The sequence below is a fragment of the Helobdella robusta genome, assembly GCF_000326865.2.
Source record: "Helobdella robusta unplaced genomic scaffold HELROscaffold_24, whole genome shotgun sequence".
NCBI classification, from domain to species: domain Eukaryota; kingdom Metazoa; phylum Annelida; class Clitellata; order Rhynchobdellida; family Glossiphoniidae; genus Helobdella; species Helobdella robusta.
The window spans coordinates 369,296-395,212 of record NW_008704261.1 but is presented as its reverse complement, the minus strand read 5'-3'; the positions used below and the strand labels follow the sequence as shown (position 1 = coordinate 395,212).

The 25,917-nt window shown below is 33.9% G+C and overlaps 3 protein-coding genes across 3 annotated transcripts in view; all 3 read left to right on the top strand.

Moving 5' to 3' along the window:
• HELRODRAFT_172540 (hypothetical protein) overlaps positions 1-3,925 on the top strand; it is a gene marked incomplete at both ends in the record, with an annotated part of 7,882 nt that extends 3,957 nt beyond the window's left edge. The window contains 7 exons of the mRNA XM_009019213.1: positions 184-365; positions 473-593; positions 644-796; positions 1,059-1,204; positions 1,567-2,486; positions 2,997-3,071; positions 3,828-3,925. Of these exons, the coding sequence (XP_009017461.1) occupies positions 184-365; positions 473-593; positions 644-796; positions 1,059-1,204; positions 1,567-2,486; positions 2,997-3,071; positions 3,828-3,925 (1,695 nt within the window). The remainder of the gene's footprint in view (positions 1-183; positions 366-472; positions 594-643; positions 797-1,058; positions 1,205-1,566; positions 2,487-2,996; positions 3,072-3,827) is intronic.
• Positions 3,926-6,219: 2,294 nt separating this feature from the next.
• HELRODRAFT_191743 (hypothetical protein) lies at positions 6,220-7,251 on the top strand (the record flags this gene model as incomplete). The annotated part of the gene is made up of 3 exons (XM_009019212.1): positions 6,220-6,381; positions 6,544-6,740; positions 6,845-7,251. The coding sequence occupies 3 exons, from the start codon at positions 6,220-6,222 to the stop codon at positions 7,086-7,088; spliced, it is 603 nt and encodes a 200-aa protein (XP_009017460.1). The 3' UTR covers positions 7,089-7,251.
• A 4,907-nt stretch (positions 7,252-12,158) lies between these two features.
• Positions 12,159-22,618, top strand: HELRODRAFT_111800 (hypothetical protein). The gene is made up of 13 exons (XM_009019211.1): positions 12,159-12,444; positions 13,098-13,192; positions 13,447-13,602; positions 13,848-13,951; positions 14,380-14,473; positions 15,298-15,454; positions 15,623-15,747; positions 16,466-16,657; positions 16,910-17,025; positions 17,360-17,456; positions 17,705-17,772; positions 21,305-21,433; positions 21,686-22,618. The coding sequence occupies exons 1-13, from the start codon at positions 12,377-12,379 to the stop codon at positions 22,085-22,087; spliced, it is 1,803 nt and encodes a 600-aa protein (XP_009017459.1). The 5' UTR covers positions 12,159-12,376; the 3' UTR covers positions 22,088-22,618.
• Positions 22,619-25,917: the final 3,299 nt, after the last annotated feature.

Sequence of the window (25,917 nt, the reverse complement as noted above, 5' to 3'; positions counted from 1 at the left end):
CGAGTAGGTGTGTGGGTGATTATGTGTCAGTTCATTTGTATATGTGTTTGTATGTGCATGTGTATATGTATGTGTGTTAGTATATCTGTGTGTGTTTGTGTGTGTGTGTGTGAATGCTTTTCTTTCTACAAAAAACAGCAATGTAAAAATGCATAGATCAATTTATCAATGAACGAACACTAGGGGCGGCGTGATGGCTCAATGGTTAAAGGCGCCTGGTCTTGCTATTGCGATGACTGGGTTCGAATACAAAGAGATCCCCGCCTATCATATGCAATGTGTATGATGCGTGGTTTGCACGCGTATTCATGTACGCTGTGTGTGTTTGTCGTTGAAACCTCTGAAGCTAACGCAAAAGAGAGAAAGTAATTTTTAACTTTTTTTTAACCTTTAACTATAGATTGTGGAGACACTACATAAGAGACAACAACAACATCAACAACCCTTTCAAAAACATCAACAACAACATCAGTTACATCAACAACAACAACATCAACAACCCTTTCAAAAACATCAACAACAACATCAGTTACATCAACAACAGCAACATCAGTTACTTCAACAACAACATTATCAACAACATCAACAACACCGTCAATTACATCGACAACAGCTTCAAGAAAAACGACAACAACCAAACCAGTATTTAGGTTCAAGTGTTGATAGTCAAGATTATACAAACCATGATGGAAACCATCGCCATGCTAACAACGTATATGATATGATCATGCAGAATGATCATAAGGATAAAGATGATGACGCTGACGATAAAAATAATGATGATAATATCGTTGAGGTTAGTATGTCTGTTTGAATGTATGTCTAGCTTTCTGTCTGTCTGTTTGTCTGTCTGTCTGTCTGTTTGTCTATCTGTCTATCAGTCATTTGTCTGTCTGGGCGATGTAAAAGATCATGAAGAATATAAGAATTATGAGGACAAATAAAAGATATGAACATCAACACGGACAGATCAATAAATAAGTACACATACAAACAAACAAACACGTCCAGACACACTCACGCACACAGACACGCACACAAATACACGACGAATACAGAATACCCATGGTCAACCTCTGTTGGATGAACTATTTACGAGGAGGCACGAAAAGATTGGAGAGAGAATGCGCAGGAGGAGAGAGGAGCTAAAGATGAATAGGAGGAAGAGAGGGAGGAGAGCCATGGTATTGAAAGAAAGACGAAAGTAGTTAATGTCGTTGTGTTTTTGTGTGTCTGTGTGCTTTTGTGTTCGTGTGTGTGTAAGTGTTTTTCATGTGTGAATGCATGTGTGTGTAATTATACATGTGTGTGTGTGCGTGTGTGCTTATATGTATGTGTGAATGTATGTGTGGTTATTTTGTGCCTGAATTTTCTATCTGTTGCTTATATTGTCAGGTTAAATTTTGCAGTCATCATCATCATCATGCAGCAATAAGCGACATCATCTTTGTGCCTTATGATTTCATCATCCGTCATCATCAGTCTCACAGCGATCATCATCATCATCATTGTTATCAGCATCATTATCAGCATCATCGAAATCATCATTATCATCATCATCATAAGATTGAAAGATGTGGTGGAAAGGAGAAGAGATGGAAGCAGAGAAGAAAGGAAGGCGATCTTTGGGATGTATCAACAGAAAAAATCTGTCACTACAGCTACTACTGCTGCTTCTGTTGCTACTACAGTTACTACAGATGCTACTAATGCTTCGCTTAATGCCACATCAGCCTGTTTTGATAGAAAGGTTATTGGGAAGTTATCGGAGGAGAATAATGAGAGAAGGATGAAAGAAGAAGTTGGACTGGAAGAAGATGAAGATGACGATGGCCCTACTGCTAGAGTTTCTAGGCTACAACATCAGAAACATCAACACAAACATCAACAACAACAACATCACCACCAACATCAACAACAACGACATAAAGTTGCAATGAGATTCTCTTCTTTAAAAAGACAACAACAGCAACAAGCGTCAAAGGGCAAACAAAATTTAATAACATTTAAACAGAACGAACAAATACCATCATTGCTGACAACAACTACACCCGAACTAACACCAACAACTACATCAACAACACCAATTACACCAACAACTACATCAACACCAATTACATCAACAACAACAACAACAACAACAATGAACACATCCGATGACAGGCAAACATTTACAAAATTCAGCAAATCAAATAAATTAAAACTCACCGGCAACATCATCAACGTAAAACAAACAACAGATCATTCGCCACCACAGCTTAATACTAGTAACAATACTACATTCATCGCTAGTACTAACTTAGTACAAGAGTTGAACTGCAGCAGATGTAGAAGCAGTAGTAGCTCTCGTAGTAACGTTACTAGTAGAAACAAATCAAACCTTGTTAAAAGCAGTTTCAGTAATTTAGCGATTAGTAAAATTAGTAAAGATAATTACTATAATGTATGGCACTCTGATGGAAGTTTGCTTAATGCTGGTGGTGCTGGTGTGATGTTGCATATGACGATGTTGTTGTTTGTACTTTGTTGTTATGTTTTTATTATTTTGTCGTTGTTTACAATATCTTTGTTGATGTTGTTGTTGTTTTGAGGTTACTTGTGTATTATCATTCGTTTTGATATTGCATACGAATGTAAAAAAAATACAAACTTAAACATACAGTAATATTAACACACTAAACATTTATATACATATAGATAAACATACAAACAGATATACGTGCAAACAGTTAAACATACAAACATTTAAACTTACAAGCAGTTAAACATACAAACAGTTTAACATACAAACAGTTTAACATATAAGAAGTTATACATACATTAACATACAACAATAAATATATAAATATTATATATATATACATATATATATATATATATATATATATATATATATATGTTGGTAATAAAAAATATATATATATATATATATATATATATGTACAAATAATACAAATATAAACATTTATAAACAGCTAAATATTTTTAAAATTTAGATATGGGTGGTAGCAGCAACACAGATACCGTTGCGGATGCGGGCGTCCATTCAACTGTTCAATTATCTTATAACGGTTTGTACGTGATGTCGTTTGTTTGTGGATGTGTGTGTGTTTGTGTGTGTAGTGTGTGTGTGTGTGTGTGTGTGTGTGTGTGTGTTTGTGGATGTGTGTGTGTGTGTGTGTGTGTGGTGTTTGTGGTGTGTGTGTGTTTGTATATGCTTGATCATGATGCTATTCAATTTGTATTAACTATTTTTTTTGTTTGCGTTATGCTTGTAGGTGGTATCATTCAGTGTATTACCTACCGGTTTTTCTTCATCGTTATTTTGTTGAAATTTAGATTCTCTATTTGACTTGGTAAAAAAAACGCTATCCTATCACCAAATTCTAAAATACAGAAAAACAAATAACAAATAAACAAATAACATGAAACAAACAAGTAACATGAAAAACATAAATAACCAAATAGTAGTATATATTTTTTCAAACTCTGTTTCATTGCTGAAACGATCTTTTTTGCCACCATACTTCTCCAGTTTTTTCTACAGTGGAGCTTCGGGCAATTGTTGTTGCCCCATCACGTCCAAAATTTTTCTTACATTGTTACAGGTCGATCAGTTTGATTGAACGACCTATTTTGGCAATCTCAATGTAGCCATCAATTAGCGACGTCATCACCTTTTTTCATATATTTCACATTTTTCCAGCTTGGCTGTTCTGTTCATCTTCAGCCAACCTCGTAAATTTTAACAACATTTCTGCTCCGGAGCTCTTACGTTTTACATAGCAATCAATGATTATGAAGCTCAACTTTGCAAAATTCAAAAGTTCAACTGAAGTTCAATTTTGCAACATCCAAAGCTCAAAAAAACCAAGTTGAAACGATCAAATATAGCAAACATGCTTTTAAACAAAAACTAAAGTGAAATTCCTCTAACATAACAAAAATTATAAACAGCATTCACTCACAACTAGCTGTAATAATCTTAGGAAAGTTGCAACTAGTGAAATCTGGAAAGGGAAAAACTTTCAAATAAAATAGGAGACTAAAAATCGTTTACTTCGACTTTTGAACAATCATATTTTGGCCTTTTATCTTGTTATTTGCGATATTGTCATCCTTGACAATATCCAAAAGTTATCCTTGGACCTTGTTTATGGCGATTGCAAAAAGAGTTCGATCTCGCACTTCCATAAACCTGGCGTTTTTCCTCCGTTTCCGCTGATCTGAATATTGCAGCTCTGACACGTAACTCTATTAACCTTAATTGGCGTTCTTCCTCCGTTTCCTAGAATTAGGAGGTTGCAGTTCCATCTCGCAATTCCACCAACTCTGACTGTTCTTTTTCCTTTTCTGCAAATCACGCAAAGGCACACATCTATTTTTATTTAAGTAGATAAAAAGTATGGTTTATAAGGAAATTTTCATATACGTTATTACTTTTTAGTAAATTTAGGCAGCATTTAAACATATTTAGTTTAAAATGATAGTTATCAACGTTACTAAGCTTTTTATGTAAATTTTCTAATTTACAATATTATCATTTTTTTATATGAATCCAAATTAAAAATAAGTTCACCAAGATTCATACTTTATTTAATTAAAAATCCGACATTTCGAAAACTATGTTTCATAATCATGGACAACAAATTAAATTTAAATTGAAGCAATTATTCAAAAATAACGTAAAACGTCTGACGTCATAGAGATGTGCGGTATCGTTAATTAATGGAATAATGGTTATTATGAATACGTAGGCTATATACAAATGGTGGTGTATCAACTATGGATTCCTGTAGCTTAAAGTTTCTCTATTTAGTTGTTGATTACTATTAATTTGTAGTAGTGCTGCACCTTATTTCAGATGACAAGCGAGTCTACGGGTGAGCGTTTTTGTAGGATGATTTTAGAAGCCGTTGTTTCATTCCTGTGCTACCGACTTTCTTCTATAAGAAATAGTTACATCCGAATTGAGAATTGTTCGATCGCTTAATCTAATGCTAGTAAATTTAAGCAACAACCCTTCTTTTGAAAATAATTCGTATAAAAGGGTTCTGTTATTGACGTTGTTAAGTTTTTCATTTAAATTTTATATTTTACGAATTAATCTTTTTATTTAAATCCAAATTAAAAATAAGTTATTTTGGATGTAAATAAAAAAGAATACTTCGTTAACATGGAAAATTAAAATAAAGCTTAATAACGTTAATAGCAGTGTCTATCGTTTTCAACAAATTTTCTTTCACTTTCTAAAAAGCTGTTAAAAAAAATTTGAGTGAATCACACGTACATCGAAACAACGACATGCTTCGTTTGATTTGTTCATTGAGTCAACCAATGAGATTTCAGACATTGAATGTAAACAAAACGTAACAAAAAAAAAACAAAGGTGGGCAAAGATTTTTTTCATTTTTTTTTCATGTCCGCCAGGAATGAGACTGTTGAGATTGTTCTGATAGCAGCCAGTGTACTTTTTTACAGCGTGTTTGTTGTTGCTGTATCAAATTGCCTATACCTTGGAGCCTTTTTTAACTTCTTTGTACGCATTTATTCCATCAAGTTCAAATTTTCCATACATTTTTTCAACATATTAATTTACCGGATAAATTAAATCACATGTACGTACTATAGCGTAATCGCTTAGAATATGCAGATGACTTTGTGGTGGCTGCAATTGTTGTAGCTCAACTTGCCGTGGTTGTAAAAATTTGAACGAGCTAAACGAATGAAACAGGAATCTGAAAATTTTCAGATCGGATCCTTCCTTGGAGTGAAAAAAGAATAAGTCTGTGGTAAGTGGGCAGTGACAAATTATTTTATTACTGCGTTATCGAATGTTGAAATTAGGACAAAAAACTTGGAACGAGAGCTTGAAATTTCAGCTATTCATTGTTTATTCTCCATTAATTTCTGTGGGTCTATGTACTGACCTGCGCTAGGACCAGAATTTGGATGGCTCTGATGGGGCGTTCTGTGGATGGGTCAGGGGTGATAATATTTGTTGAAACATTATCTAATTCTAAACTCATATTCATCATGTTTGCATCATCTAAGTTGATGTTACTGTGAACATTTTGTTACCAAATTCCAACTGCCATTTTTTATAAGTTCAACTTTACAAAACAAATATTTTTCCTTTTGAACTCATTTTGTATTTGGTTGTCTTTGTAGTTTCTGTTCAAAATGTATCAAGAGCCATCTTAAAACTGAAATAAACAAATGTTTTTCATCGTCTTCATCACCGTCTTCGTCATCGCCTTAGGCCCAAGATTGTTTGTGAAGCCAAGTAGTAAATCGAATAAGAACATCGTGGAGAATGCTCTGAGCCATTGTTGCCTGGCTGGATTGGTCAACCAAGATGTAAAGTGTAAGGCACTGGAGGTCGGTTGGTTGGCGGTTTGATTAATTGATGATTTGAAAATGATCTGATTACTCTACTTTCAACATCAACCCACCAAACAACTTCCTACAAATGTTTTACATACACACACACAAACACACACACATGCACGCACACAAACACACACACACATACACGCACAGGCTCTTCAGAAATCAAGCAGCAAACATTTTGTGGTTTTATTCAGAGACGTGGGCATGCAGTATAGAGGCCTCTATGCCTACAATATCAACCACAACATACCATGTTCAGACATAGGTACGAGAGGCTGTGAGATTGTGAGATTGCACGGAGTCGGACCGAAGGTTGTCGAACCGAAGCAAATTGAAAAATTTTTCAAGTTAGGTTGATTGGCATGCGAATAAATGTAAGAGTAGTTGTAATTTGAATAGTTAGCTGGTCCATAGTTCACATTGAACACATAAACAAACCCACACCTAACAGATACAATTCCGGAGCGAAAAATTTCTTCGAGGTGACGTCAACTAAACATCTGTCAGCAACCATTGATGGGGTAACACTGTACGGTGCGGTGTGGCAAAAAGGAAGACATCTGGCCGTTGGTAGTGCTGCTGCTGCTGCTGCCAACGGTATTGCTAATGCTGGCACTGGCAGTGGTACTACAGCTGTCGACCTTGGTAATGGTGGTGGCGAGTTTGGTCGTTCCAAAAAGAATTTAACTGGATGACTATCGTTAATCCGTTATAGGAAATGTATAATGTGATTATTTTGTTAAAATTTATCGAACCTTGTTCAGTTTCTCAATTACACGTTTCATCTCAATATTTTTTTTTATTTTTTTTTTGTTTTCTTACTTGATTTATCTTCAGTTGATAAAATATTTGATTTTTACTGATGTAAGGGAAAATTGTCCTTAAAGCATTGTTTTGTATAAAATCTTATTTAAAATTTAAAAAAATATAATTAAGAATCGAAAAATTTTCACGCGGCAACTCACGACGAATAAACGGCGCGCACACACGAGGCATCAAACGCGGCGTGTTCTAACGGGAAACCTCGACGGGTGGTTTGACTGCTTGGAAACTGAGACAGAAGAGACTTCAAACTCCTGCCATTTCCACCGTCATTTTTGTTCTCACCACTTCTGTTCAGTTCCGTCCTCTTCCATAGACAAATGGAAACGACCGGAGTGAAAAAAAGGACTCAAAAATGTTTTAAACATAATATAGAACATATACGTTCTATTCTACGTACGTATATGCTATTTTCTGAGATTGCCACTGCATCAGACGATTTCAAAATTTTTGTAAGATTTTTTTATATTTGCATATGTTTACTTATTTTTTAATAAATTTTGGTGTTTTACGACTATTTTTAATTTGAAACAAAATTTTATTTATTTATATAAAATTAAATAAAATTTTAATTGATGCAATTTTTGTCATTCGGCAACTGCAAGAGAAGTACCTCGCAAAGCATCAACAACTATCACACATTTTTGTAGACCTTGAAAAAGCATTTGATCGAGTTCCCCGTGAAGCAATCAGGTGGGGTCTACGTCGACAACTCATTCCAGAATATCTTGTTCGACTTGTGATGGAAATGCATACGAATACTAAGACTCTCGTCGGCACAACGGTTGGAAACACAGATGCATTTGACATCGGCGTTGGAGTTCACCAAGGCTCGATTCTCAGTCCACTGTTATTTATAACCGTGATGGAAGAAATCACAAATCCAATACGCACTGGTGACATTTGGAATCTAATATATGCTGATGATATTTTTTAACAGCCACGTCTGAGCAGAATGCAGCACAGATGTTTGAAGATTAGAACACCAGACTGGCCCACATGGATTCAAAGTCAACATCAGCGAAACCAAAACAATGAACACTGGTGAACCCATCCAATCCACAGCTACTGGACGATGGCCCTGTTCAGTTTGTAAAGCTGGTGTAGATAACAATTCAATCAAGTGTCAGCAGTGTAACCAGTTGTGTCACAAACGTTGTTCAAAAATAGTTTGTAATTTTTCTAAAGTGTCAAATTTTGTTTGTCCTGCTTGCATCAATCCACAACAATAAATTCGAAATAGCAATGTTTTTGAAGCCATTAAAGTAGAAAAAGTCACATCGTTTCAATATCTAGGAGATGTTCTGGATTGTACTGGAACAGCTGAAGCTGCCTTTCGAGCACGCATACGTGCAGCCTGGAATAAATGGCATCTCCATGCCTCTATATTGATGCGGCGTGACATACCACTACCATTACGATCAAGACAATGACAACCAAACTGGAACAACAACTTCACCGAACCGACATGAAAATGCTTCGATGGTTCGATTGATGCAACGAATTAGTCCGAAGAACCACATCAAATCTACCGAATCCTGCGTCGTGCTGGTTTAGATGATATAAAGGACGAATGCCGGCAACACCGCCTGCGGTGGTTTGGTCATGTCAAACGAAGTGGAAACAGTGCCATAACTTCCCTTGCAGATGTTGAAGTACCCGGCACACGTCCCAGAGGCCGCCCAAAGAAGTCCTGGTCGCAAACAATCGAGCGAGACATGAAAGCTCTAAATTTAAATTAAATGGATTGCCTAATTTGGCGTTAAAAATTGTTTTCAAAGAAAACGTCCTACCTCGGTGGATAGTATTACTCTTTGTGGTCTCTCGACGCTAAAATAAGATTGATTGATTAATAGATTGTGGTGTTTTATTTTTTAAATTGCATACTTGAATATGAATTGTGCAATAAATTATATTTTATTTATAATTTTTACTGTTTATATTTCATAAATAAATAAAATTTTATTTCAAATTAAAAATCGTTTTAAATACTCTAGTGAGTGAAATAAAACAAATTTTAAAAGATGCCGTTTAAATACTATTAACATATGAAAGAATAAGTTTAATATAAATTAACTAAACAAAATAAATATCAAATTTAGAAGTTAAATAAAATAAATGTAAAATAACCACCAAAATAAATCATTGAACCTTCAGTTCTTCAGCGCTTCAGTTGCTTTAATTAGTGCTGTATAAACTGTTATTCTTATTATTAATATTATTGTTAGTTCTGTTTTAAGTTCACTTTTCCGTGTTTTGTTCAGATGAACGATAATAGACTGCAATGGCACTCATGTTATTTAATTTTACGATTCTGTCTACGTTTCGTTTGCTTTAAATTAATTAAATCATTTGTTAATTATTAAATAAAATTTAATTAATTAATTAACAGTTTAAATATAATTATAATAATATAATATACATAAAACTATAAAAAAATGGTCGATGTGCCTGTAGAAGACAGAAAAGAATCTAGGAAAGATAGGAGGAAAAAAGAGAGAAGGTTGAAGAAAATGAGAATGAATGCTTTTTGCAGGAGATTGCCGGTTAGTTTGTTTGGCAGACTACGCATGCAATTATTTTTGTGAGATGAGCATGGAGGTGGGAGTACTACTAGTAGAAAATAAAAAAATAAAACTAATAAATAAATATAATATATTTAATATAGAATAAACTTAAAACTTCCCAAATGAACTTAGATTAGTCATTAGCAAGATTGGTAATAATAAAAATTTGAATGTTAATCTCATATGCTTGCATTAATAAGCACACCTAATTTGGAACATTTGAAATAAAATAATTTGGTTATGTGTGCTAAGCTTGAAATTTAAAAATTACTATTTCAAATGTTTTTTTAATAAACTAAAACCATAAATATAAATATATAAATAAATATAATATATATAATATAGAATAAACTTAAAACTTTAAAAGTGAACTTAGATTAGTCGTTAGTAAGATTGGTAATAATAAAAATAAGAATGCTAATCTCATATGCTTGTATTAATAAGCACACCTAATTTGAAACATTTGAAGTGAAATAATTTAAAATAGAATGACATATATATTTACAATGGTAAAGTTTTTAAAAAGACAGCTTCATATCATTAATGCTGTGAGGCAATGTAAGTAAACTGCTGCATTGGTCATGTATAGCAGACAGGAAAGTATATTTTCACTGACTATATAAATATAAATCTGTAGAATAAATGCATTATGCTTGCTAGGCTTGGAATTGGAAGTTTACTATTCCAAATGTTATGTATCTCTTATGTACTATTTCCACATACATGCGCACATCTGACATCTGAAATGAATGATATCTAACTCTTGTCTCATATTAAGTGACAGTGTGAATTCTGAAATATGGTATGATATTTTTTGATTTATAATTTTTGTGTGAGTTGTTGCGATTAAATTTTTATTACACAACATTACAACGACTTATTTTCCATATTACCATTACATTATTATATAAAGATCTCGTCTATATCTATTCAATCACTTATTTATTTATATGGTCATTCATTCGTTTGTCCATCTGTCTTTCATTCATTCATTTTGTTCCTTCATTCGTCCTAGATACCAACGAAAGAATCGGTAGCCACAGAGGAAGCGGAAGAAGAGAAGAGACAAAAGAAGATAGTGAAGCAAAGGAAGAGGAACAAAGCAAAGTTGAGAAATAGAAAGGAGAGAAAGTTACAAGAAAAAAAGGCAAGTATATTGTTGCGACCGAAACATTTTTTATTAACTTTAAAACTAGGCCATGTAGTTAGTTAGTTAGACGTTTTTTAGTAGTTGTTGAAATTCTGAGTTAGTGGGTAGGTTAGATGTTTGAGATCCTTCTGATGATCAATTTTAGTTGATATTTTGTTTTTTTTGGTAAATAAAATTATGAAAAACTCACAATGCAAACTGATTCTTTTGAAAGGTAAAAGGTTACTCTCTCTCTCTTGTGCTTGCTTCAGAGGTTTCAATGACAAACACACACAGCGTACATGAATACGCGTGTTAACCACGCATCATTCACATTGCGTATGATAGGCGGGGATCTCTTTGTATTCGAACCCAGTCACTGCAGCAGCAAGACCAGGTGCCTTTAACCATTGAGCCATCACGCCGTTAATAATAATAATAATGATGATGATGATGATGATAATAATTTATTATAATTAGGAGGCGGAAGAGAAAGAGATGGAGTTGAAGCTGCAGAGGAAACAGGATGGCAAATTGCTGAAAGATTTAGAGAAGAAGTTATTCTTCAAGAAGGGCAAGGGTTTACCTGCATCTTTTGCCAGAGATAATATTGACTGTATGTTGGGGTTTTTTTGGGTTTACTGTTTGTTTTGTTTGATATATTGTATTTTTATCTGTTTTTTATTGTTTGTATTTTTCTGGTTTGTTTGTACTTTTTTTCTGTTCTGTTTGTTTGTATTTTTTTCTGTTTTGTTTGTTTGTATTTTTTTCTATTTTGTTTGTTTGTAAATTTTTTCTTGTTTTTATGTTTTCTTTTTCTTCATAGTTTGTTTTTATTGTTTTTTGCTATTTTAGTTGTTTTGTTCCCTTATTATTTGTTGTTTTTGTTGCTTGCATTTACGATTTTTTTTAATTCGCAGATGTCTTAAATTACATGGAAGACTGTCACGAGTTCTCGTCACGTGGGCAGATGGGTGGTGATGATGATGACGACGATGATGAATATAGCGATGCCGATGAGGATGATGGTGATGATGATCGCGAAATTCAAAATAGTGATATAAGAGGAAATAAAAAAGTTTGCTTCAGTCTAGGAGATGATGACGATAACGATGATGATGAAGATGAAGAAGAAGAAGTAGAAGATGGTGATGATATTAGTGATGATCATGGCTGCAGTGATGGTGATGACGACGACGAGAATGACGACTCCACGAGTTTAAAAGTTAACTTCCAGCAAATGTACCTGAGGAACAAAAGCAAGATAGACAAAGAAACAAGCGAACACCTACTAAAGCTGAAAGACGAAAATAGCAACAAAAGAAAACACGATGACGACGATGATGATGATGATAACAATGATAATAACGATGATGATTATGGTGATGAGGATAAAGTAGTTGAAGATATATATGGAAGGTTAAAGACATCATCAGGTAGATTGTACATACCTCCGGCTAAACGAATGAAACATCACTCCACCAATAGTAGCAATGATAAACTAAACAAGATGATTTTAAACATTCTAAACAAGTTCGTTCATTTTAAACGTTCACACACACACACGCACGCACACACACACACACACATATACATACACACGCACGCACACATTCTATATTATAGTCTATACACTGCTAACCCTATACACTGCTGAATATACTTTGCAAAAATGTTATTATACCATGCGTACGTACATACATACATACATACATACATACACACATACATACATACATACATACATACATACACACATACATGCATACATACATACACATACATACATACTTTTTACAATATTCTATAAATTCTACCAAATGTTTGGCGTTAATATGTTTTTTCAATTTTTCTCACTAAAGTTTTTTATTAAAATTCAAAATAAACTTATTTTCTGAATTCATGCTGCAAATAAGGTCATATTTCGATTCCGAATGAATCATCATCAGTGCTTTCTGCTGTTTATATAGGGAAATATTGACTTTTTCAAAATGAATTTAGATGGAGATTGACTTTGTCAAAGTGAATTTAGACAAAGTCTATCTCCATCTAAATTCATTTTGACAAACTACAAACATATTAACGCTAAACATTCGGTAGAATTTATAGAATATTGTAAAAATTATGGTCTATTACCAACATACATACATACATACACATATATACATACACATACGTACATACAGATTGAATGAAAACAACATGGTCCTGTTCTGTAATGAGTTGGATGAGTTGTTCATGAAAAACAGTAGGCAGGACTTATCGCATGCACTTGAATCGGGTTTGTTTGTTTGTTGGTTTGTTTATTTGTTTGTTGGTTTGTTTGTTTGTTTGTTTGCTTGTTTGTTTGCTTGTTTGTTTGTTTTTGTAAACACTTATTTACATTTTTTGTGTGTGTACATTCATTACACTTTTTCAATCAACTACACATACACACATACCAACGCTCTCACAGACACACGCATACATACATACATACATACATACATACATACATACATACATACATACATACATATGCAAATTCTCACTCAGGTATTTCCAAGTTGTGCTTAACCTCTGACCCTTGCACGAGGTCACTGGCCATCCACTGCTGCTTCATGATGTCAGTTCTCCATTTCAAGGTGGGCGCTGAGATCTCCGCCTCATTCCTTCAATACGTCGTCTCAAAGTTTCTCAATCTTTTCAAAAGTTTGTTGATTGATTGATTGGCTGGTCGGTGGCTGGTTGATTGATTTATTGATTGGGTGATGGATTGATTTATTGAGTGATCGATTGATTGATGATTTTAGGTAACCAAATTATTGATTGATTGATTAATTAATTGATTGGTTGAACAAATAAAGGATGAATTAGCTAACAAATAAACAAATGAATGAGTGAATGAATGAATGAATGACTGAATGAATAAGCTGTTTAAAAAATGAATAAACCAGGTTATGATGACAGTACTCCAACAACAATCCGCCACCAACAAGCAGACATCAACCACGAGATGAACAACTGCCTCCTATTCATCTGCCAGCTCTACGATTACAAAGTGAGGATGACGATGACGTATATAATTATATTATTATTATTATTGTTATTATTATTTATTTATTATTATTATTGCACTTGCCCTAGACAATGAGCAGTGTGGTTTTTATTGAACATTATTACATTTTTAATTACTTTTTAATTTTCATTTTAAACGACTTTGGTTGAAATAGAAGAGTTTTCATTATTATTATTATTATTATTTTTTATTATTATTATTATTATTACTATCGTCATAATGTAAGGCATCAATTTAAATATTAAACATATTATTGATTATATATATGCATGTCAACTATGAGTCTTTTTGATGAATTGGTAAAAAAATACTTATAAATAATAATAATAAATTATGTTTTTATTATTATTTATATTATTGTTAACTATAATTAAATTATAAATAATAATAATAATATTATAATTATAAAGGTGATAGAGAGCGTGCTGATAATGGATCTAGTTGACAGGATGCTGAATAGATTTTCAATTGTCGACATTAATTTGATCTCGTTGCTATTGAAAGGTTTGTTGTTGTTGTTTTGATTGATGTTGATGATGATGTTGTTGTCGTTGTCGTTGATGATGTGGTTGTCGTTGTTGTTGATGTTGTTGTTGTAGTTGTGGTTGATATTTTTGTTGTGTTTGATGTTTTTGTTGTTGTGGTGGATGTTGTTGTTGTTGTTGTTGATGTTGTGGTTGTTGTGGTGCATGTTGTTGATGTTGGGGTTGATATTTTTGTTGTGTTTGATGTTTTTGTTGTTGTGGTTGATGTTGTTGTTGATGTGGTTGATGTTGTTGATGTTGCTGTTGTTGCTGCTGTCATGAATTATAAATTTAATTAAAATTGTGATAGAATGAACAATTTGTGAACGCTGGCCTGCGACACAAGAATTTTGTTTTCTTTTAGCTTTGGTCTCTTAATCATTACCTAATTATTATTAATTTGGATTAATTGAATAAAATTTGATTTGATTTGATTTGTTGTTGTTGTTGGTGTTGTGGTTGATATTTTTGTTGTGTTTGATGTTGTTGTTGTTGTTGTTGATGTTGATATTGTTGTTGTTTGTTGATGTTGCTGATGCTGATCGTTAGTTTTTTGTTCTTCTATTTGGATAATATTTTATTATTCATCAGTTTTTTGTATTAATTCTATTCATTTAATATTATTATTATTATTTTTGTTAGTAGTAGTAGTAGTAGTAGTAGTAGTTGTTGTTGTTGTAGTAGTAATAGTAGTAGTATTGGTATTAGTTGTTGTTATTTAATTAGTAGTTTTTGTTGTATTATTATTATTATTATCATTTATTATTATTATTATTATTATTATTATTATTGTGTTTTTATCAGAGGCTGGTCCAAGATTGAGGAAAGAAGATTCAGTGACCTTCAAGGAAATTCTTCAGAAGGTCATGAAGATGTCAAACAAGGTCAAGGACAGTACAGTTCAGAGTCAAGCTCATGGTGCTGCTGCTACTGATGATGATGATGGCGCTAGTAAAAAAAAGTTTGTGTGTGTGTGTGTGTGAATGTATGTATGTATGTTTGTTTGTTTGTATGTATGTTTGTATGTATGTATGTTTGTATGTATATATGTATGTAGTATGTGCATATGTATGTTTGTTTTTATGTATGTATGTATGTTTGTATGTATGCGTGAGTATTTGATTGACAGGTTACTGGCCGACAACATGATAAGCCTACTGACGATACTGAAGAACAATCAGATGCACAAGATAAGTACTTATGATGCTGATGGGTATTCTAGGAGGTGGAAACTATTCCAATCTATTGTCAAATGTTGGTTGGTTGGTTGGTTGGTTGGTTGGTTGGTTGGTTGGTTGGTTGGATAAATGATTGGTTGGTTGGTTGGTTGGATGGCTGGCTGGCTGACTTTGATTGACTGACTACCTCTTCAATTCCATCACCACTACTCGTGTTTATTCTATAATTGTATATATTATTATTGTCTTCATCTTAATCATCTTCATCATCTTTTTCATCTTCATTTTCCTTTTCCTCATATTTAATCATTTTCATTTTATTCATCATCTTAATCATCCTCATCACCTTCTTCACCATCTTCATCCTCATCATCTTAATCATCCTCATCCTTTTCATCATCTTCTTCAACCTCAGCATCTTTTTCTTCATCTTCATCACCATCATCTTCATCACCATCTTTATCTCCATCATGGGCGGCGTGATGGCTCAATGGTTAAAGGCGCCTGGTCTTGCTATTGCGATGACTGGGTTCGAATACAATGAGATCCCCGCCTATCATATGCAATGTGTATGATGCGTGGTTTGCACGCGTATTCATGTACGCTGTGTGTGTTTGTCGTTGAAACCTCTGAAGCTAACGCAAAAGAGAAAGAGAAACCTTAAACCTTTAACCTTAACCTTTAACCTTCATCGTCTTATTCATCCTCATCATCTTTTTCTCCATCCTCATCTTCATCATCTTATTCCTCATCTTCTTCCTCATTTTCATCATCTTCGTCATCATACTTCACAGCGAAATCCAGCTACCCCCTAAGAGTTTCACTAGAAGACATCGAACTTTCGAACACCAGGGGGAAGTGGTGGCTGGTCGGATCCGCCTGGAATGGGAGAAATTACGTCAGCGAAGTTGACGCCAATGTTGAGGACACTGCCGCGGCTTCTGACGTTGGTGGTGATGGTGATGTCAGTGGAAAGTCAAGGAATGGTTAGACGGATTGTTGGTTTGTTGCGTGTTGTAGATCATGACGAAAGCCATGAAGAGTGGCGGCTTTAGAAATTATTATTATTGTTGTTGTTGTTCTTGTTGTTGTTGTTATTATTACTATTATTATTGTTATTATTGTTGTTGTTATTGCCATCATTATCATTATTATTACCATTATTATTATTTTCATCATTATTATTATTATCATCGTTATTGTTATTATTATAAATTATTATTAACTATTTTTCGAAGCAGTGGACGAATCGAGCGACGCAAATTTTGAGAGTCATCTGCTGGAGAAGGCTCGCCTGCATAAGATGAACACCGCTCTGAGGACGACCATATTCTGCACTATCATGTCTTCAGAGGTTTTCTTTCCTTTGTTTGTCGTTTGTTTGCATGTTTGTTTTGTTTGTTTGTTTGTTTGTATGATTGTTTGTTTGTATGTTTGTTATTCTTGGTTGTTGAATACATACATACATACATACATACAATTCAATTGAATGCCGACATGTGCAATTAACGACAAATCAAAGTGTTAATCCATTTGTTACTTGATGTTTGACGGTTCAGTGTCACTCATCATGTTTTGGTTTTAACATACATACATACATACATACATACATACAAACACACATACATACACATCCACACACTCATACTAAACGAACATAGCATAATTCATACATACATAATGAATAGGACTACAAAGATGCTTTCGAAAGGTTGATGAGTTTGAATTTGAAACCGGAACAACAGCATGAGATTATGGCCGTTATTGTTAAGCTGTGTGTTCAAGGTTTGTGTAATGTTTTACTGTCTGTCTGTTTGTTTGATTGTTTGTTTGTAGTTTGATTTTCTCACTTGTTTTTCTTTTTTTAATGTTTGTTGTTGTTTCCTATTATTCATCCTCATCTTTGCTTATTGTTTATATACCAATTCTCCGCTTACTTTTGTATCTCATCTTATGTTTTATTTTTAAGTTTATTTATTTCTTTGTATTTATTTTTATTTATTAATAGTTTTCGTTGCTTTTAATTCGAACAGGCAAGGAGTTCAATGCGTTTTACGTGTATCTAGCCCAACAGCTTTGCAGGCATCACAGAAGATATATGGTTGGTGCACTTACACACGCGCACACACACGCACATACATACACACATACACACACATACTTACACACACACGCATATACATACACACACACACATACATACATACACACACATACGTACACACACACACACATACATACTTGATGGGGCTTTAAATAGACTCTGTGCGTGACCCAATAGCATAGAGTATGGAAGAACCTGGCAATGATAATAACCCCATCAACGAAGGGTCTTACATACATACATACATACATACATACATACATACATACATACATACATACATACATACATACACACACACATACATACATACATACATACATACATTAATACATTAAGAATTATCTAACATAATAAAATTGAAAAATAAAATGAAAAACAATCACCTACCAATCATTCATCTGAATGCTCGAAGTTTGTTTCATAAATTATTAAATCTAGAAATCTTCTTAAAACAATTCGACGACTTTTTCAAAATTATAGTAATATCAGAAACGTGGTTGAACAATGAAACAGTTGATTTCATTAAGTTAAGTAATTACAATTTTGTATATAAAAATAGAAAAAGCAAACGAGGCGGAGATGTTGGTGTGTTCATAAAGCATGACATCAAATATGTTGTAAATGATAACAGTGCATTTGATGATGAAAATGTCGACGTTCTCTGCGTGGACATTGAATCGGGGCATGCTTCATCTAGGGGTGTGCTAAAAGTTATCGCGATATACCGCCCACCCAATTATAAATTTGAGCCTTTTTTAAATAAAATCAATTTGATTTTACACGCCATCAAACCCGCCGACAAAACTGTTATAGTGGGCGACTTTAATGTTAATTTATTGGACAATGATTCAAATGATTCTAAAGACTTCCAAAATTTACTATTTTCATTTTGTTTCTCGCCTTTAATTAATTTACCAACAAGAGTAACTTGTAACGCCAATTCATTAATCGACAACATATTTACGAACCTGTATCAACATTGCGAAAGTGGAGTCATAGTCTCAGACTTTTCTGACCATTTTCCAGTTTATGCAATAGTAGAAAATTTTAAAACTGCTATCAATGATGACCAAATTTTATGTAGAAAAATTAATAAAACATCCATTTTCTTTATTAAAAAAACCCTCTCACTTCAAAATTGGCATTCAGTTAAAAACGAGAATAATATAGATACAGCATGCCTGAATTTCTACAATATACTCAATAAAACTCTTGACACATACGCACCTCTGCAGTGGCAGAAACAAAAATATAAAAAAGCATGGGTATCTGATGAAATAATAAAATTATCAAAAAAACAGAATCGACTATAAAATAGCAGTCGCTGCACCAAACTCCGCTAATGTTGAAAAATATAAAAAGTTTAGAAATTACTTTACATCAGTAAAGAGAAAGGCAGAAAAAAATTATTTTCAACAAAAATTTGAAGAGGCAAAGAGTTGCTCCAAACAAAAATGGGAAATAATAAACGGTATAATGAATAGAAAACAAAACATTCATGAAATTAATAAGCTAAAAGTTGACGACAAAATCATCGAAGACCCAGAGGAAATAAGTATTCTTTTCAATGAATATTTCATCAATGTCACAGAAGCTGTTAGAAAATTAAATAGTTACTGAAGATAAATTAAAAATAAATAGTGCAATCTGTAAATCAATGTATATGAACTTCACCAATGAAGAAGAAGTAATGTACATTGTTCAAAACTTAAGCAACAAAAAAAATAAGTCAGATGATACTTTAAGTAACAATCTACTTAAAAAAATCATCCCAGAAATTGTCATCCCAATCACTCATATTTACAATCTTTCCATCGTCCAAGGAATATTTCCACAATGCTTCAAAACATCCAGAGTAGTTCCAATTCACAAAAAGGGGAGCAAATTAGAGACAAGTAATTATCGACCAATATCTCTACTTTCTCCACTTTCCAAAGTACTAGATAAAATAATTTTTGTCAGAGTCACCTCATTTCTGTCCATAAATAAATTATTAAATGATAATCAATATGGCTACAGAGCACAGCATTCAACTGAGCAAGCTGTGCTGCAATTAGCACAAAATGTTATGAATAATCTTAACGAAAAGATACTAACTGTAGGTGTATTCATAGACCTCTCAAAGGCCTTTGACGTCATCAACCACGATATACTGATTAAAAAATTAAATTCACATGGAATAAGAGGAAAAGTAAGTGCATGGTTCAAAAGTTATTTAGAGAACAGAGACCAGTATGTGGCAATAAAAAGTCACTCCTCAACAAAACTTAACATAAGATCAGGCGTGCCACAAGGATCAATTTTAGGTCCTCTTCTATTCATAATCTTCATGAACGATTTTCAACATGCAACTGATGCAAATCACCTTCTATATGCAGATGACACTAATGTCTTCTTCCCAACTAAAGACCCATTGAAAGAAGTAGAATACATCAATAACAGTCTTCAAAATATATCAACCTGGTTTATCAAAAATAAATTAATAGTAAATTATTCTAAATGTAATTACATTATTTTTGGTCCGAAAATTTTAACAAATATTATACCTAACCTAGACATAAAAATGAACAATATTTCTATTCCTCGCTCAACCAGCACAAAATTCCTTGGAGTAACAATCAAGGGACAAATTTTCTTGGGATATTCACATAGATACTATGTCTAAAAGAATATGCAAAACCCTATGAGTTATAAGCAAAATTAAAAATAAATTAAATAAACCTACTCTAATTGACCTGTATTATTCGTTAATCTTCCCTCACCTCATCTACTGCAACGTAATTTGGGGAAACAGTCCTGACATTCATCTGAAACAGTTAACAAAATGCCAAAACCGATTCATCAGAATATTTAAAAATCTTCATCCTCATTGTCACACAAGTGAATATTATCTCGAGATGAAAATACTCAACATCAAAAACTTGTTCATCTACCACGTTGCAACATTCATTTTTAGATTTCTACGTCAGCAATTGCTGGCATTTTTTAGAGACTTTTTCACTTTTGGAACTTCCATTCAAGCAAGAACTACACGCCGCACGCCACTTTTCTATGCTCCACCAACCAGAATTAAAGTACTCTGCATGAGTTTGAAACACACCGGCCCAGGAATATGGGAGACGATTCCACAAGAAATTAAAGATTGTAACACTTTGCATCTTTTTAAAAATAAACTGAAAAATTTTTTAATTACGAAAAGTTCTGTTTTTAAAGGATAATAATGTATATGTATATATATGTATATAAGTGTATACATATTTCATTAACATTGATACATTTTCTCCTATTGACAATTTTATTTTATCATTGAGAAGCTATTTTGAGCTGCACGGTGGCCGAGCCCACAAGAATTAATTTTCTTTTTTTGGTCTCCGAATCATTCATGCTTTTTGTTTTGTTTGATTGAATAAAAGTGATTTGATTTGATTTGATACATACACACAAACAAACATACATACACACAAACATACATACATACATACTTACATACATGCAAACATACATAAATACATACATACATACGTAGATTGCCTGCAAATTCAGTGTTTGGGATCATATGAAGATAACGAGTGTCAATGAACAGAAGTCCAACAATTTGGCCGATTTCATTAAAATGATGTTGTCAATGAGGGCTCTTCCTATTAACGTGCTTAAAGTTAGTGAGTGTGTTTGTGTGTATTTGCTTGTATGTGTGTGTGTGTGAGAGAGAGAGAGAGAGGGAAAGATAGGGGTGAGTGAGTGAGCGAGTGATAAATTCAAAAAACTTAATGATGACGATTGTAGATTTCATTAACAGACATTAATTCTGGTAACTAAAAAATACACCTTACGACACCACCACACCACACCCCACCACCCCATACCACACCCCACACCACACGACCCCTCCTACCTAAACCCCAAACAGAACATCAACTTCTCCGAACTGGACACCAAGACGACGAGATTCGTGGATAGAATCCTTCGACACCTTCTAACGAGATGCGAGATTTTCCTGGAAGTCTTCAAACCGCTGTCGACCAACCCCAACGACAAAACCCTCAGGACGAGCCTGGCCCTCTTCCTCAGACATTTCTACGTCAATGAGTATATCAGAGTGAAGAAAAACGACGATGATGATGACGACCGTGATGATCGTGCCACTGGCGGTGATGATAATGATGATGAAAGGATTTGGCAGATCGTTATCAAGAATGCTAAGCTGGTACTGAGTGGTCTGCAGGATGGTCATAGTGATGATAATAGTGGCTATTCTAATCACAGTGGTGATGATGATGATGATGATGATGACGACGACGATGATGAGTAAATGTGATGATATGATGAGGGTTTATACTGCATAGCCATTATCTTATTATTATTATTATTTTCTTCATGGCGGTTATTGCTCTGATATGCAATTTGTTATATTGATCATTTTATTGTGATTTCATTATTTATTTATTATTATGGTTTTATTATTATGGTTTTATTATGATGGTTCTATCATTATAGATCTGTTATTATTATATATTATTATAGTTTTATTATTATGATTTTATTATTATTTTATTATCATGATTTATATACTGTAGATAATAAACTAACGTTAAAAACTGGAGCTTTATTACTTTGGAAACTGCAAACATTCGAGTTCTCTAGCGTCACAATATTTTTCTTCACTGTTAATCCTAACTGATGATTTGGGATCCGACGGCTCCCAATCCTCCATACCGATGCCGATAAGATTTCGATTTGCCAGATTCGATTGGATTTAAAATTTTAAACAAATGATTAATTTCTAATTAGAAATTTGGGTAGATTTCAATTGCTTGGTTGCAAAGATTGTTCTCGTTGCAAAGACAACGTTTTGTGATCGTTCGTTCGTTTATCTACTCGTTCGTTCGTTCGCTTATTTGTTCGTTAACTCAATCGTTTGTTCGTTCATACACTCACTCGTTTATTCGTTCGTCCAACTAACTCGTTCATCTGTTTAAACTTTCATTCGTTCATTCAATGGAAATAGTTTCAGCAATAATGCTTATGAGAGCAATCGTGTTAACAATCCAACAGAAGTAAGAAAAGTAAGGTTGAATTGAATGGATGTATAAATTTTTATTATAAAACGATTTTAATTATAAAACGATTTTAAATATAAAACGCATTTCTTCCAATTCCGTGGTGCTCTGTGTAAACAAAAATACAAATATTAACGCTAATAACAATAATTTTACTATTCTCAATAATGATTATTTGTGTTATTTTTTAAGCGGTTGCTCAACTGTAAGATGAGAAGATTATTTATTTTTAAATATTTTTGCTAGGGGTCGTATGTTTAATGTTAATCGATTGATCTGAATCATATAAGGTAGATATGTATCTTTATATACTAAGTATGATTTGTATTCTATTTTCTCATTCGTTTGTCTCTTAATTAATTAATTTATCTATCTACTCATTGATTGATTCATTCATTTATTCATTCATTCGTCCATTCATTCATTCCATCATTCGTTCGTTCATTCATTCAGTAATTCATTCGTTTGTTTGATTGCCAACAGAAATATGCAACCAAATGGTTTTTACAGAAATTTAAATGGCACGAAAGATATCTTAAACAACAAAGATGATGAAGACGACGATGGTCTCAATATTCTAGCTGCATCATCATCATCATCATTACCTCATCGGCTACCACAGTCGTCATCATCATCTTCATCATCATCTTCATTGCCATCATCATCAACGTCGTCGTCGTCATCATCTATTGAGTACATTTGTTATCATATTTCATCAACAAGAGGAAATCTTATTGTTAATGATAAGATGAGTAAAAACAATAACTGCGGCCTTCACGCTCCTGATAATGATCACAAAAAAGATATCGATGATGAGGATGATGACGAAGATGATGATGATGATTTGGAAGGAGAGGAACGACGGAGCGTGCTGAAAAAGTTGAGGAAGGAAAGAAGGTTGGTTGGTTGGTTGGTTGATTGTTTGGCTGATTGGTTGGCTGGTTGGTTGGTTGGCTGGTTGGTTGGATGGTTGTTTAGTCGGTTGGCTGGTTGGTTGTTTAGTTGGTTGGTTGGTTGGTTGGCTGGTGGGTTGGATGGTTGTTTAGTCGGTTGGCTGGTTGGTTGTTTAGTTGGTTGGTTGGTTGGTTGGCTGGTGGGTTGGTTGGATGGTTGGCTGGCTGGTGGGTGATATGATTAGTTTTAATATCACAATGATATTTGCAATTACTTATTATTATTGTTGTTATTGCTGTTATTATTATTATTATTACTTTTATTATTATAATTAAAATATTCTAAACATACGAGCATAGGTTGATAGAAAGACGAATGTATAGAAAGCTGGCAAAATGCTACCAAATGAACAAGAAGGTGAATTATAAGGTCTGTGTCTTTGTTCGTGTGTATGTGCGTGTGTGTGTCTTTGTTCGTGCGTGTGTGTGTGTGTGTGTGTGTGTGTGTGTGTGTGTGTGTGTGTGTGTGTATGTTTCTGTGTGTATATTATATGTAATAGGAGTGATGCGGATCCGAGAAACCTGTATTCATAGTATCCGTGTCCAGATCCTGATCTCATATAATAAACGACAGATGCGTCAATTTAGAAAAATATTTGATTAAACTATTTTTTAAATTCAATTTTATGCGATAAACCGTGGATTCGCTTTCACCGATATTTAGTGTTGGATTCAACGGATCCTAATCTTACTGGATCCCACTGGATTTTTTCCCGGAAGCGTAGCATTTTTAGTACGTACGCTGCCGGCTGGCATGTATTTCGCGTGTATGTTTGTTGTGTAAGTATGCTGTGGTCAATTAAAGGTTAAAAAAAGGTTAAAGGTCAATTACACTCTTCCAAAGTTCAGAGGATTCAACAAAGAGCACAAACATCGTGAATGAATACGTGCTAAACTGTGTGTATATGTATGTAGCAGCATTAATGGTGAAATTAAATATCCCCCAGATGTTCAAATTGACAAAGTTTAAAACGAAACATCAACAACAAGAAAGTTATGACCGAAAACAACAGCAGCAACAACATCAACTACTACTACTACAGCAACATCAACTACAAAATCAGAACCAGCAACAACTACATCAACAACATAATCAGAACCAGCAACAACTACATCAACAACAACAACGTCAACGACAAAAGAAGAACCAGCAACAACTACATCAACAACTACAACAGCCACAAAGTCAGCCACAACTACGATTGGACACTTTGAAAAAGAACGATAGCAACAAAGACAAACTCACCCTCAGAAAAACACTCCATCAAGAGATGCAACAACTCCTGCTGCATCAAATTCAACGGATGGAGGAACGTTTGGAAGATAAACTTCAACAGCAGAACGACAACCTCGAGCTAGTACAACAACAAATCCAGTTTTTCATACGACAACAGCCTCAACAGCAACCACACTCACCACAACTACCACAACAGCTGCCGCCACAAAACCAACCACAACAACAACAACCAACTTCACCACATCCCCTTCAACAGCAACCACAAAAAAATGCTATTTCGTCTTGTAGGTTAAAAACTTCGATAAATTTACCGAATTTTGTGAAAACTATCCATCCAACTTTGACAAGAACGGCGTCGTTAACAACAGCAAATGTAGCAGTAGCAGCAGCAGCAATCGCAACTGCAACAAAATCGTCACAGTCTCATTTTAAAGTCACAGCATCGACGTCATTGTCATCGTTGCCATTTATTGATCGGAAACAACTACAACAACAACATCATCAGCAGCAACAACAGCAGCAACAACAACAACAACCACATCAGCAACAACAACAGCAACATCATCAACAACAACAACAAACTTCTTATTGGCAGCCTGTCGCTTTTACCATTAGCTGTAAGCCAGTTCATCCAAAAAAACATCGTCAACAGCACCAACAACAACAGCAACAACATCAACATCATCAACAACAACAAAACTTAATCATGACCAGCAACGAACGTGACGACGACGATGACAAGAAAACGAACCCAAACAGCACCAACAACACGACAACAAACAACAATGATAATTTCAAAGTCAACGTTAACAACAACAACGATGACGTCATCGCTAACGGTTATGATGATAATGATACCGATGATAGGTCGAAAGAAATGAAAGAGTTAAAT

Coding starts and splice junctions, on each gene's coding strand:
- HELRODRAFT_111800 (XM_009019211.1), top strand. CDS start 12,377: ATGAAACATCACTCCACCAATAGTAGCAATGATAAACTAAACAAGATG. Junction 16,658..16,909: donor CAGTGGAAAGTCAAGGAATG/GTTAGACGGATT, acceptor TATTTTTCGAAG/CAGTGGACGAATCGAGCGAC. Junction 17,773..21,304: donor GGCATCACAGAAGATATATG/GTTGGTGCACTT, acceptor ATACATACGTAG/ATTGCCTGCAAATTCAGTGT.